We start from the raw sequence: 15,620 nt of genomic DNA, 5'->3' as shown, positions 1-15,620 counted from the left end.
CTCCTCCCAGAAAAAATGGAGTGAAAATATACTCCCCACCTACATTCTGGAGTGTCTTGGAAGTAAGGAAACAAAATGTTTTATAGACAAACTACTGACTGCCAGGGAACTGCCTCTCACTAGCAGTACTAAGCACAAAGATTCTGCTTCAGCAAGTCACAAGGTTGCTACCGAGGTGGAGTTGTACCTCCTTAATTACAATATTGTAATTAAGATAATTGTAATTTATAATAATATTATATTATTATATATATATATATAATATAATATTGTAATTAATTACAATATTGTAATTAAAGCAGTAAAATCTCCTTGGTCTGCAGAGGAAAGTATCTGAATAGATTATTCTACAGAGAATATGAAAGAAAAACTGGTGCCGTGACTGAGCTGCTATTGCAGAGCCCTTCATGCCAGGGACTGGTGGCAGCAGGCACCCCCACCTGCCCTGGGGGCACTTAGCTTTTTGCTCAGATCCTGGCCTTACAACTGTCCTCTGGAGGAGCATTCTAGCTTCCAAAGCTGAAAAATACTAGCCAATAGAGATTATTGCTGCAAACGTCCTTAAAGAAAAGCTTCCACATTACATTTAGGCATATTCTAGTTCATTTTTCTCTGCCTCAAACTACTCAGAAATCAAGACTACAGTGAAGAAGATACCATGGACACAACCCCATCCTTCGGAGAGGTTCATAGAGGCTCCAAGAATGACAAGTTATATGACACAGCACTTTCTCTACCTTAGTCATTTCCTTGTCTTTTAGGAGTACAGAAAGCAAGGCCCAGCACTTCATCAAAGGAGGTTTCTTTTCATCTCTACGGTCTCTACTGTCTGCTGGGGCATATTTCTACAAGAAATTAGTCAGATGAAGTGAAGGAATAATTCCCACAGCGTTTCCAAAAGTGTGGAAAGAAACAGCCTACAAACAGACCTGTTAGGTAAGGTGATCTGTGCACCCTCAGACCTTCTCTCTTTTTAGAGCAGCACAAAGCAAAAGAAGCAGCGCCTTGGGTTATGAACAGCTCTGCAAGGTGCAGCCTTACTTTTCTAACTGAGGTTTCATTTATCATAATTTATTCTTTTTCTAGATAATAAACTTCTGAATAATACAGTCTGAAGGAATCTGATATGTCATATAGTTCAACTACTGGAAAGTTACTATAGCCATTGCCTGGCATATTGCATGAAGTCAGCGTGTGGCAGGAAGGAACCAAATTCTGTATTATATCTGAGGACTACTGGGCTGTGATACCAACAGTCCTCATTTCTAAACGTGAAACAATGCTCTATACACAGGACAGCATGAAAAGAGCACATCGGAGGAATGGAGCTGATGTCTTGGTTTCACATATCTTGCATGGAATCACCTGGAGCAATTAAACAACAAATGCTGATATAAAAATTGCTACAGCACTCATGTATGAAGTGACAGCTCAGCTGAACTAAGCCAGAGTTGAAATAGGAAGATTGTGTCCCTATGTGAAAGCAAAGAAAGAAATGCTATGAACATCAGTGAGACCCTGGCAAAGAAAAGACTGTCATATTTAGTCTATGTGTCCTATTCAGAAATCCTCAAAAATTTATTATTCCATTTTGAAAACTCAAAAGGAAACACTGTAATGATCAATTCTATTTGTACTGAAATACCGATATCCCATGATGGAAAGCTATCAATTAAAAAGCATTCTGCAAGCCTGTTGTCAAGTAGCTTTTCAGCCTTTCCAAAACATCCATCTCCCATTGCATGTTCCACTGTTCCAGCATGCAGAGAGAGACAATCTCTTGTACTGTGACTATCTTCATTAACCAGTTTGATTTATATTAGTTTAAGTGAAAGAAAATTGGGCAGCAAGTACAATCTACAGAACATCTTCCCTAATCTTCGAAACTTTTTATGTTATTCATTCCCACATGAAAATACACGATAAAAAGATCTTCTCAGAAAGAGGATTAGCTCAGACTTGAGAAATCTCAGTACAGAAGCTTTTTTTGGTCTGGAAGGCTTTTCTGACAATCCCTGTCATGGTTTTTCCCCACTTGCTGGGTTTCTTTCTCCTAGAATATGAAGAAGCAGCAATGAGGAAGGAAACAAAAGAAGGTACATTTCTCTCACTGGAAGAAGAGAGGGACTTGTTTTTTCTATTCAAATCCAAATGCTTTGCTCTGTCAGTGAAGTTTTATAAGACCTGAAAGGTTGTTAGTGTATAACTTCAACTTCTTCCATTGCCTTTGGCTCCAATCTGATGATGGGTAGCGACAGCATCAGGCAAGAGCCATCAAGATGAGAACAATCAATGCAAGTTTTAAATTAAAGACCATCATAGCCTCATAACTGAAGCTTTTGCAAAAAGTTTTGTGTTGTTTTCTTCAGTGTGAACTACAGCTTTCACCAATCCTCTCAGGGATGGTAGAAGTGGCTCCAACTGTGTTACCAGGGAGACCAAAAACCTAATTTGCACATCAGCCAGCTGCACTATAGGAATTAGTAATGATTTAATGATCTTTCTAGGACTCCTGTTGAATGGAAACAAAGAGCAGATATTTCCGAATCATCTCATACAGTGATTCAGTACAGCTGAATACTAAGCATAGAAAGGAAAGTGAACCAAAACTGCAAATCCAAATACACAAGTGTAAAAGAGGTGGCAGAAGCAAGATCCGCTCTATCACTGTGATAAGGGAGAAATTACTTCTGGCTCTCAGTCACAGAATCACACAGAATCACAGAATGACCCGGGTTGGAAGGGACCTCAAGGATCATGTAGTTCCAAGCCCCCTGCCCGGCAGGGCCACCAAACATACACCTTTACTAGATCAGGTTGCCCAGGGCCCCGTCCAACCTGGTCTTGAACACCTCCAAGGATGGGGCATCCACAACCTCCCTGGGCAGTCTGTTCCAGGACCTAACCACTCTCTTAGTAAAGAACTTCCCCCTAACGTCCAACCTAAATCTTCCCTCTTTTAACTTAAAACCATTTCCCCTAGTCCTGCTATTATCAGCCTTTTCGAAGAGTTTACTCCCCTCCTGGGAGTAAGTTCCCTTCAGGTATTGAAAGGCTGCAATGAGGTCACCCCGCAACCTTCTCTTCTCCAGGCTGAACAAACCCAACTCCCTCAGCCTGTCCTCATAGGGGAGGTGCTCCAGCCCCCTGATCATCTTCATGGCCCTCCTCTGGACCCTTTCCAAAATCTCCATGTCTTTTTTGTACTGAGGGCTCCACACCTGGACACAGTACTCCAGATGGGGCCTCACAAGAGCAGAGTAGAGAGGGACAATCACCTCCCTATCCCTGCTGACCACCCCTCTCCTGATGGAGCCCAGGATCCCATTTGCTTTCTGGGCTGCCAGAGCGCACTGTTGGCTCATGTTAAGTTTCTCATCTATCAGGACCCCTAGGTCTTTCTCTGCCGAGCTGCTCTCAAGAACAACTCCTCCCAGCCTGTACAGGTGCCTGGGGTTCTTCCGGCCCAAGTGCAAAACCCTGCACTTTGCCGTGTTGAACCTCATTAGGTTCACCCGAGCCCAGCTTTCCAGCCTGTCAAGGTCCCTCTGAATGGCATCTGCATTCAAAGCTTTCCTACCAGAAGCAATTATTTCCTACACCTGGTATAAGGGGAAGATTAGGTCTTTGTGCCATAGAGCAACATCCTGACAACTGAAGTCAAATTTTCCAGGTTGCTCTACGAGTCATTAGGGTGCCAATATGTCTAATTTCCCAGCAGAACCCTGGGAAGATGTTGGCTGGTTCCAGCAGTCTGGTTCATCCTGCACTTAGTGAAGGAGTTTCAGGTAGTTAAAACTTCATATGTCATGCGGGAGAGTATGATTTTGTAGTGAAACACTCATTTAGTGCAAAGGAAGATATGCCATTTGCAAATTAAATGTGTAAAAGCAGTCATTAACTAACCAATAACACTGATGAATCTGAAGAATAGATTGGATGGCACTGAGAAATACCACCAGTCATTCATCAAACTCTGTTCCTTATTTTAGACCATAAAGCGTTCTCATTTCTTAACACCAGATCTCAACTGATACTTGTTGAAGTGACCATAAATTTTCAAGGGAAGACACACATACTTGTGAAAAGAGGTTAATCTCTTCAAAGTGGAGAGCACGTTGTATATGTCATCATCATCAGCTTCTTCTCCCTGAAAATGAAAGAAAATCCATGAAGGCAGTTCAGCAAACCAACTGAGAGAACACTGCTGAATGGGAAGGAACAGATTTCTTTTAGGTTTTATGTTGACCACAAAACATGGTCCAAATTTTACAATGAATTTTATTTAGATTCCATAGTGATACTTAAATAACTACTGCATAGCATTAGAAAATTAGCAAGATCATCTAAAAATATGCAGCAGTATTACAACATTAATACTCAAGCAAGTATCTTCCAGTAGTAGAAACCATTTCCAAGATAAAAATCCTAGTTTTATCTTATTTTACAGAAAGGACTGAGCTGCAGTTTAACCACAATCTGAAGAATGTGCCACAAGAACCAGACAAATGTTTATCTGTAGATGTCAACAGTGAGTATTTTAAAACGAATGGTGGAAAAATTCCTTTGGTTTCTTATCCTTCATTGCTGTTCCCTGTTACACACTGCATCACGTGACAGCCACGTTGCATACAATGACATACATTCAGCACTGGAAAGTTTTTTCTTCTGCAATTTTTGTTTAAGGTTGACATTTTAAAATATCACTATTCCAATACTGAATTGAAAATCAAGTGGAATTAATTCTGAAACTTAATTTTTCCAGCAATTTTCTGAAAGAGTAAATCCACTTAGAGCTATTCTTCTCCATTTTGTTTTGATCAATCACTTTCCAGCTATAGGCCAACAATTAAATCATCTCCCTGCTTTTAGATGCAAGTGCCAGTCAATGTTTCTTATTATCAACCTAGAGGGAAGCCATAAAACAACATTATGCTTGCTTGACTACAAGCATACAAATTTGCAAATAAAAAATCTCTTTGAAATGAGGAAATAAACATAACTAAAGGTTTAATTTATTTAATACACAGTTCCAAATCAGAGACTGTAGCTTAACTTTCCATAAGAGTACATCACAACTAAGTGCATCTGCCACGATGCACAACTTATGAAGTATAGAAAAAGATCTATGCAGACCCTAAGTTACTTTTAAAAATCAGGAGAACTACAACAAATTAAGTGGCGCTGTACAAAGTTAAATGTACTAAACCAGATTTCTATCCTTATTCAGTGTATTCTGTCTGGTGCAAGCATATCTTGTAAATAAATTCCAGACATCTCCAGGCTTTGGTTTTGTATCTTTATTTCCTTCTTTCCAGAGCTGTTTCAATATGCCATAATAAATATTTGACTAAACCCTCTCTTCCATTCAAGACATGATGCAGTTTTCATTCTGCGATCAGCATGTCAATTGGAGACTACAGGAATTACCCCAAGCACTAATGTAAATGCACTTTCCTTTGCATTTTTTCCTGAGCTTTCATCGAATTCATTTCACATGTGAATTGTTTAAATAATACACTAAGTTTTAAGGAGTGGGACTGTCCCATGGTCTTTGTCTTACAGCATCAGATTTAATGCTAGTCTAGGGGATTTTCTGTATGGAGAAAGGCCTCCAAATAATTACGATAGAGTTGCTGCTGCATTACCTCTTCACATGGATAATTTCATGACGTTTTTCTGCATTCTATCACAGCGTATTTTAGGTACTCTAACTAAATTCATTTCAAGGAAACAAACCTCCTGCAGCAGATCCTCTACAGAATGGTTGAACCGATCCACAAACTCATCAATAAGTTGGCTGTGCGCTATGTCAACTCTGTTCTGGATTGTATATTCTTCACTACAGAGTATGCTGTAGGTTTTGCTGCAGGCTTCGAGAACATCCGATTCCACGTGCTTTTCCACAACAAACTTAATTTGTTTCAGTAAGGCATCCAGATGCTGTAGATCAGAAAAGAAATTCAGCTCCTACCTTGTCAAACAATAAATCCCCATAAAAACACACCAGGTTATATTACTATATTTGGTTATATTACCAAATGAAGTCATGGTACTGTACAACAACAGTGATGAGGTACTTGAAAGCAGCCAGCATTACTGCCCACTGTACTATACCTTTTCCATTCTGCCAGTGCTATAGATTTCCAGATCAAAATACTGAGGGATTTGCAGGAGATTTGCAACCTTCTCTGCATCAGCGGAATACTAGAATATCATTGAAACAAAACAGAACAGTAAAAATAAACATCTACACAGAAGGAAAGTTTAAAGTCAGTCGTAAATACCAGGGAGCAATTGATTTTGTAGAAAAATATACCTTTGATAGCAACATAGGAAGTGCAATAATGAAATGCTCAGTCAATTTATTTCTGTCATCTATCTGCGTTTTCCTTTCTTTTGCTGTCAAGACCTGCAAGCGATCAAAGATAACTACAGTAAATACAATATCTGCATATAGCATTCATTAATTCCTCTGAAGTTGATATTTCCAAGAAACACTCATGCAATTTTTAATAAAAAGAGAAGGGAAAGACATTCAAAAATGTTTGGACTGAAGAGTGATTAAATGGGAGGATCACACGTCCTAAGAAACCATAATTGAAAAGGGAAATATCATCCAGCCACATACTGTTGCTACACATCAACATGTTTTTAGGATTGAACTTTAAATATAACCCAAGGCAGTGGAAGTTTTGCTATTGTTTCCAAATAAATTAAGCTCTAGCTTTCACACATTAAATAACATGTTAATGAAAGACCTCAGGGTGAACTGAATTATAATTCAGAAAACCAAAATCAAACCACACTGTAACAGTGATTTCCATTAGCAGATTAGTGGCCTCATCTCTAAACTGGAATGTAATTCTCAGTGAGAACATGCACCCAAGCTCACTGAATTCATTTACAGCTTTCAGTGACATTTACACTGAGGCTACTAATACTATCATAGCCAAACCACCTTAAAACAATGAATATATAATCAACATAGCTTCACAAAAGCTTAGAGCTGCCCTCTTGGCTTCAGAAAAGGAGAGTTTTTGTAAAGAATACTTTTGAAAACAAGTAGTAGAATATTTCCATTACCTAAAGGCTTATGTTCATCCACGCTGCTCAACTTCACAATAAGGGTTACAAACCAAAGACAGATTGAAAACTAATTCTCAAGAACATAATTAAAAAACCCATTTCAGTTCAGAAAATATCCTAATGAGATCATGAGAACACAACAAACCTCTGCTGAAGAATCGAAAGAAACTTTGCAGTTACCATCTTAAAACTCATTTTGTAACTGAAAAGTAGGAAAAGCTAAACATTATACCTATACCTCTCTCTAAGAGAGAAGGAACAGCTGGAAACAAAACATGCCCAGAAGACAGGCAGCCTATTGGGTAAGTATCCAAAACAGCCATGGAAATGAAGGGGAAACACCTAAAGATTTGTCACCAGGGTAAGAAACCAATTCTATAGTACATAGCAGATACAACCAAATATTGCTATTTAGCAGTGCTATTAATTCAGCTGGATTCCTAGGGGTGATCTTCACACTAATTTGATCATTGTTCAGAGAGTGAAGTTTATTCTTTACCTTTGTAAAACTACAGACAGCAAAAATCTAAGACTACTAATTTTTCTGAATTTAAGTCAACTGAAATGTAGATCCGAGAGAGAAAAATTACACAGACAGCTTACACTACCACTATTTATGGCTACAAACAGTGAATACAAATGTGAAAACATCCTTAAATTTAAAGATTATTTGTCTACTGGAATGGCTTAATGCTTTTGTTAATGCAGCAGATGCTTCGATTTACATGTATATTTGAGTAAGTGCCTTTGTAGACTGCCCCCTCATCTCTGAAATGTTTTAATAAATTAGAAATTTCATAGAATATTCTTCATAAAGCAAGGTACAAAAAACATGTTTAAATTGACGGCCTACTGGAAATTCTCCTGGGATGTTGTTTTAGGACATGCAGATAAACTACTTTTAGTACAGAAAAACTGAGAAGCCAAGTAGCTGTCTTTAGTTTAGCAATGAAGTGTGGTTAGTGTGTCTCTAGATATAGTCTAAAGTAAGTCTGTGTCTTTCTTTATTAGTTATGTCTTTTCAGAAGAAAACCTAACAGAAGTACCAAATGTTCACATGGTTTTATTTCATTGCAGCCTAACCTAAGTAAGAGGAGGACTAAGAAAAATCAGAGAAATATACTTGGGAAGCTGAAACTGTGAATGCTGCGTTTATGGAGAATAAAAGTCAAAGCCTGTTCATCACCCTGACCTTGTGACTTGTGCTGAAATGCTTAAAAGAGCCTTTAGGAATGGAACTCAACTGATGGAGAGCCCCACACAGTCATTGTATAATAGATTAGAGAGGCGTCTAGATGACAATACAAACATTATCAGATTTCAAAAGTTTATGGGCACCCAAAGAAAAAGCTCAAAGTGGATGGATATACAAAATCCCAGAAGCATTCAGGCTGGAAGGGGCCTTGCAAAGTCCCAGTCCCAACCCTCCTGCTCAGAGCAGTCAGCTCTATTCATCAAAAGGAAATTTAAATAAAAAAAAACAAAAAGACATTTCCATAAACAGAATATAGAATCAATGAGGTTTGGGTTGGAAGGGATCTTTAAGATCATTTAATTCCAAACCACCTGCTGTTGGCAGGGCCATCTCCCACTGCACCAGGTTGCTCATATACTATTACTTTTCCTCAAAAATGCACATACAAAAAATTGATTGTAAAAATTTCACTTAGTGTCAAAATATGGTTTTACAGAAAAGTACTTCATGCTAATATATTAACACAAATAGTTTTGAGTTGCCCATTATAGTTCTACTCACTCTTTTGCCAGTGCCTCTGCCAACTGGAGGGTGTGCTTCAGCAGCTTGTCTGATTGTACACACCATCAGCTCTATCAGAGCGCTCTCCTGACGGTCAGACATGGCTATGAAAAAAAAAACAACAGCAAAAATCAGCTTTGATGTCTGAAAGAAATCTTAAAGATGATAAATCTGTGAACGTAGTTGTAAAACACAGGGAACAGACAACAAAGAGACAATATAATTTTGGTCAGTTTATAAAACTGAGGTTTGCTTGCTTGATCTCTTAGTTATCCCAAATTGAATATGGCAGGACTTAAGTTTGGAAAAAGGCAGCCTGGAAAAATGATGAACAAAGGTCTACAAAATACCGAGTGGCACGTAGGACAGAGATGGACTGACTGTTCACTGTCATTTCTTATAAAATACTCTCACCACCATGAAGCATTAAGTACTTCTGATCACATCTCAAGAGCCAAACCCCACTAGGCTATACAGAAACCTAAACGAACCAGCTCCTTTCCAAGGAAATCGCCATATACATAGAAGGCACACAGGTGAAACGGGAGTACCAAAAGGTGAGATGCTGGAACACAGAGACGACCAACGCATCATGCAAGGAAGCAGTGAGAGTACATTATGATTTCTGACAACCTAACTGCTGTAAAGGTTTCTGGAGAAGACTCCTGAAACATTATAAAGATCTTTAATGACTTTATCATTAGGAAATCTTTGCCACCAATCTCTCTGGCAACCTGACAAAGGGGATACATAGTTAACTGTGAAAAAAAAAAATCCCTCATTTTTTTTTTTCTTTAAAGAATTCAAGGGGGTTTAACATTGTCTGCACAATCCCCAAACACCACCTGAAGTTTTTGTTTACTCAAAACTGTTAGTTACTTAATTGACTAAAATGTATACTCTAGTCATCTAAATGTTCAGACAAGAATCTTAGCCTTAATATTAAACAGCAACACTACAGCAGACTACATGAGTTGAAAAATGCAATACAAAGCTTCTCCTCTTGAAGCAGAGTGTATTAAAAATGGATTAAACTAAAATCTATGTTGTACTTTCTCAAATATGCTTTCTAAACAAATCACAACATAAGCGCTTCTATCTGCCACAGTGAAAAGCCTTTTTAAGTCATAACAAATAACGTGCAATATCAGTACAGTAGAAAGGTTAAACAAATACCTTCTTCTCCTTGGACTGGCTCCTCCAAGAGCAATTCTGTCATGCATTCCCAGTCTTTCAGCAGTTCTTGAGAGCTCTCCCACAAACTGTCCACCAAATAGGCTGCATGTTCATGCAACTACAAAATCAGAAGCACTGGTCAGTACAGTGTTCAGGTGCAAGCAGTTGTTTCTCAGCTGTTACAATCATTACGGCACAGACACCGTCTCTGGGCACATATTCTTAAATAAGTCGGAAAGAAAATTCAGTTTTAAACTCACTCTGGAAGGCTTTTTTTCACCTGAATGATACAACTGTACAGCAATGGGGATGCACTTTATTGGAAAATGGATAAAAAAAACAAATGGAGCTTTCAGTAAAGCAGCTTGCTTGTGAAAAATCTCTAAATTCTAATCTAGAAATTTCCATTTCCTCACATTCATTACTGTGTTATAAGAAGAGACGCTGAGACATGATACTAAGAGGAGGCTGTAATACATCCTTTCTGAACAGGCATTTATTTTTCAGTGCAGAACATGGATATGGAAATATTTTTCATTTTAGTATAACATCCAGTATTAGAACGAAAGGGACAAACAACAACAAAATGAAAATGCGTGCAGTGGTGTTTGTATTACAACTAATGGCTGAAATGGGAAAACACAATCACAGAATGAAATCACCAAGGTTGAAAAAGACCTCCAAGATCATCTTGTCAAACCATCCACTTGCCACCAATATTTCCCCCCATAAATCTTTAGCACCACATCTAAAGGTCTATTCAACATGCCTCAGTCACAGTGACTCCACCACCTCCCTGGGCAGCCTGTTCCAGCCCAACTGCTCTCTCTGAGAAGTATTTCCTAATGTTCAACCTGAATCTTCTCTAGCCAACTTGAGGCCATTTCCTCTAGTCCTATTGCTAATTATGTGGGAGAAGAGGCCAACCCCCATATCACCACAACCTCCTTTTGGGGAGTTTTAGAGAGTGATAAGGCCTCCCCTGAGCCTCCTCATCTCCAGACTGACCCCTTACAGCTCCATTGCCCAGAGCCTCAATGTCTTTCTTGCAGTGAGGGGCTCAAAACAGAACACAGTACTCAAGACGTGGCCTCAGCAGTGCTGAGTACATGGGACGATCACCTCTCTGTGCTTGCTAGTTGTAATATTTCTTTTATGAGCCAGAATGCCATTGGTGTCCTTAGCCACCTGTGCACACTGCTGGCTCATGTCTAGCTGAGCTGTGACCAACACCCCCAGGTCATTTCTTCCACATAGTCTTCCAGCTACTCTACCCCAAGCCTGCTGCATTACTTGGGGTTGTGGCCAAAAGTGCAGGACTGAGCACTTGGTCTTGCTGAACAAGACTGGTTTATCAACACAGTTAAACCAATACATTGCTAATTGAGACAGAACATCTACAACTTTAGGAATATGGTAAATCCCAAATAAGATAATGTTTTTTGTTAGCATTATGTTCACTTAAATTTTGAATTGAGCTCTACAATGGCTAATACTCACTGCTCAGAAAGAAGTAGTGGAAATCCTAATGAACTCAGAGGGCATAGAATTAACCTTATTTTTAGTTGCAAAAAATGGCTCTGTGTGAATGGCCATTTGTTCTTAACTGAGAAAGTGACCCATGGACTTCTACTGATTTATAAATCAATCTCTAGCCATCATCAAAAAGTAACAAGCATAACACACAAAGCTGATTCACTTGCCAGACATGGGAACAACTGCTAAATTAGAGAACATCTAAGAGCTTATGGAAGGCGGTGACAATACATCTTTGTACTTTCCTGTATGTCACAGAACCTTCTGATGCTTCTCACAGCATTACCTTTACTGCCTCCTGAATGCACCCTCTCAGACTGCAGTGCTTAAATCTCATCTTGTGCTGGTGGAAGCTTTAAGATTGCTAAATCTTTAAATCTTTAAAATTGGAGTCAGAATATTCTAATTTGTTGATAACAACTTTCTCAAAAATAGCAATAGCAAAAGCTAACCCTGAGACCCAAGTGGTCTCAGAGAACAGCATATGGCTGAAATAGGAAAGATGGAGAAGATAATTCTAGGTAACTCTCCATCACACACACTCAGATTTAAGGAATGAAGAACACTGAGTATGGTAATTCAGCACAACTAATCTATCAACAGATACAGCTACTAGCAAGGTACACAATAGGTATGAACAGCAACCCTGACACCAAAGTCTGAAAGAACATATTTGTCCAAAGGAAGCAGACTAATAAGCCCATTTGCTTGTATTGTATTTACAGAGCAAACGTTTCTCCTGTCTGACAAGTAATCTTGTTAGACATGCTGCCCGTCTCATCACCCAGTGGCCACGGGCATGTCTAATGCCTGTGGCTATACAACCATCTCACCTAATGACATTCACTGAGTGATTACATCAGCTAGCAAAACTTCTTCATTTCTCCACAATCAGCTTAGGCTTTTCACTGGAAAATAGAATATCTATCACAATCTACTTTTTGAAGAAGCTGTAAAACTCAGCTGTAGAATACATTTAGTAGCAGATTGGAGGTCCACACAGATAGCAATGTTTCATCTAGTCCTGCTGGCTTCCATGGTGTTTCTAAACAATGTTAACATTAACATTTTACCTAAATGTTATCTTTCTTTCAGCATCTGATTGTTTCTTTTCATCCTCACAGCCTCTTGTTCAAACCCTAATAACAATTCAAATACTTGATTTGAATCAAGTAACTTCTCCTTTTTTGTACGAAACATCCGTTCTCTCGAGAAACATTTGTCATTCCTTCCTTTCAGTCTTCCTTTGCCATCTATTAATTACTGAATCAAATGTATCATCTTTAAACCTTTCTCCCACAGTATCTTCAGAGTATCCTCTACCTGTCAATCTTTTCAAGCCTTCTTCCATCCAAATGCTATTCCTCACATAAATTACCATTAGCACTTTTAGCATAATATTTTGCATATATTTGACCTCTACAGACTATGGGCACAACCCTATCCTGAATGTGGTCAAACACTTAAGCTACTGTACATACACTTACACTCTCCACCCTCAGCTGTTTTCAAGATGCAGCTGCAGAAAGCCCTGTGTGACCTCACCTAATCTTATAACTACCCCCACTTAGACCCGAATTGTCCCTTAAACCTTTTCCATTCCAAATTAATCTATAATTCTGATTATAAATTTTGTTCCTTTCCTGTTTAAATAACTTCACTTTACAAAAAGTGAACTCTAGAATTACAAACTTGAGTTAGATATCTGAAACAATCCCAACCAACCAAGGAACATTTCTGTGTAGCCATGAAACCTGGTAGTGACTATATTACCAGCTGGGCAGCACTGAGTACTTTGGAGACATGCAAGAGCCTAATAAAACACGGAAAAGATTTTGGAATTAATTGCTTGACTGAGAGTGAGGTGGGGGACAGGATAAAGGGCATATGGTATTTCAGAAACTATTACAAAACAAACTTATTAATATATGTTGATACATCACTACTTAAAGTCCAGGCTCAACTGAATGTGTACATATTAAAAATATATATTTTTACCTCACTTTCAAGAAAGAAAAGAACCAACATTCTAATGAGGTTTCCATTTGGACTATTTCGTCCTCTCCTCTTTGCTAGAGCCTCTTCAGCTTGGGGATCGTGTCTGCTGAACAGTCTGAAAATAAGCAAAAGGAGCTAACATGTTTATCAAAACAAATCTCATTCATTCCATAACATGATGAACATTCATTCTTATTAGAGCATATTTGTTCATAAAACTCGGTGAAAGTATGTCAAGCTATTTCTTTCAAGAGAAAGAGTGCACAATCTAGCTAAGGAGATGAATTTGTCTTCCAAGTCTTCAAGCTCTTAGGGCTGGAGAAATTTCATACAGAAAAAAGCACTCTAGAACACATATCAAAGAATTTTGCACAGCTTTATATGTTTGCATAATTTATATAATTTCTCATTTTAAGCTATCAAATCTTACAGTGCTGGCAGCATTTACTCCCCTAATGCCTCAAGAACTAAGGCTGCACCTTCACTGCTACGCTGACAAAACTCAAGTAACAGTAGCAGCACAAATGACAAAGCAAACTAACTGACAAGTATTCTGTTCTTTTTTAAAACGTGCATTATAATTCTGCAGGGAGCTCCAAATTACTCTCAACACTCACATTTCATAGCTTACAGGGATCTCAGATACACCTGCATTTTAGCTACAATGATTGTTTTACTTTGTGAAGTTTGAAAACTGCTCCTTGCTTTAATTACAGCGCAGCTGCATCCACAAAGCACATTCTGAATGTGAAAATATATCCTGATTTTGCTACTAGAATTAAATCAAAAGAGAAGGAGTTGCACAACAACTCTGTATTTTAGTTGAAGACATTGTGCTTTTTCTCCCTCCCTGTCTATAAGGTAAGAGACAAGCACCTCAGCAGGCGCTGAAACGTCTTAAACATTCACCAAGGCCAACTCTGTGATCTTCTGTGTTATTTGCTTCCATTTGCTAATTACACAGAGAGAAACATTTGACGAGCTTACACTCAGAAAGTGGTATTAAAATGCATAACATTAATCAAGCTAAATCCCATCCCAAATGCTTCAAAAGTAGAGACTCCAACTCATTTAAAATAGAACAACAGCACTTAAATGTTAGAAGAAACCAAGAGAAATATGACGCTTTTTTTTCCTCAAGGCTATTTCTTTTGAGATATACCTATAGTGTGCTGCATTCTATCTTCATTGTAAACAACAACCAAGATGAAGTTTTTCCTTGACACTAACATATAGATATGTCTTCAGACAATGCCATTAACCTTCTAGGCATTTTTCATAATGATTTTCCACGTATTAGTTTACAAAGGAATCACAATACATAGTTTTAAAAACAAAATAGCACAAGAAACAGTAACCATTTTCCTGTAAAACATTACGCAGGACATTAAATGTAATTGAATTTGGTAAATTCATTCCCTGAAAGAAATGTATCCTCACAGAGATGGAATTCCAGTAATCCAACATCAGGAGCTTACACTTACAATGTGGATTTCTAAGTCACCAATAAACCACTGTGAATTAAAAGAACACCAGCAAAGGAAAACAGATATTCTTTGATTCATCTGCCAAGGCAAGAAAAATCACAGAAGCTAGATTTCAGTAGAAATACTCTGTAAGTATATTAAAGGACATAGGGAAAAAGAAATTTTCCCAGGCTGAAAGACTTGAGTGCAAACACAAACATCAGAAGGTTAATAACTATGATGTGGCAGCGTCCTGCTCACAGTCACCAATATAGTATGATTCACCTCATGGAAACACGAGCTCATTTCCTTTGGCACAGTGGTTATAGGAAAGATGGAATAAAGGTGTAACATGTTTTTAGAGGGTGTCAGCATTTTTATTTTATTAGTCAATAATATACAGAAGTCCTAAGTTCATGATTCTGAGATAAACTGGTTTAAAATGTAGTAAAAATGATGGCTGCACACCCACAACTTACTTTTTGTGAAGGAATTCTCCAGCTGCTACTGCAACAGGCCGGTGTGCCGAATACACTAAGTGATAAACATTCTCACAGTCTTCATTTGATAGAGCTTCTTCACTGCCACTGAAAAAGGCA

At 38.3% G+C, this 15,620-nt stretch overlaps 1 protein-coding gene across 7 annotated transcripts in view; it reads right to left on the bottom strand.

The window, feature by feature from the left end:
• The window catches only part of STAG1 (STAG1 cohesin complex component), a 149,441-nt gene that overhangs the window by 29,853 nt on the left and 103,968 nt on the right, over positions 1-15,620 (bottom strand). For all 7 annotated transcript variants that reach the window (XM_032446719.2, XM_015870973.3, XM_085512621.1 and 4 more), the window contains 8 exons: positions 15,501-15,608; positions 13,556-13,670; positions 10,022-10,139; positions 8,846-8,949; positions 6,320-6,412; positions 6,118-6,207; positions 5,740-5,943; positions 4,080-4,150 (listed from right to left, as the gene is read on the bottom strand). In XM_032446719.2, coding sequence (XP_032302610.1) covers positions 4,080-4,150; positions 5,740-5,943; positions 6,118-6,207; positions 6,320-6,412; positions 8,846-8,949; positions 10,022-10,139; positions 13,556-13,670; positions 15,501-15,608 — 903 coding nt within the window. The remainder of the gene's footprint in view (positions 1-4,079; positions 4,151-5,739; positions 5,944-6,117; positions 6,208-6,319; positions 6,413-8,845; positions 8,950-10,021; positions 10,140-13,555; positions 13,671-15,500; positions 15,609-15,620) is intronic.

The sequence above is a fragment of the Coturnix japonica genome, chromosome 12 (assembly GCF_054131305.1).
Source record: "Coturnix japonica strain WE chromosome 12, WE-NBRP24, whole genome shotgun sequence".
In the NCBI taxonomy this organism is placed as follows: domain Eukaryota; kingdom Metazoa; phylum Chordata; class Aves; order Galliformes; family Phasianidae; genus Coturnix; species Coturnix japonica.
Note: the sequence above shows the minus strand (reverse complement) of the source record. Positions and strands in the feature narration are given on the sequence as shown.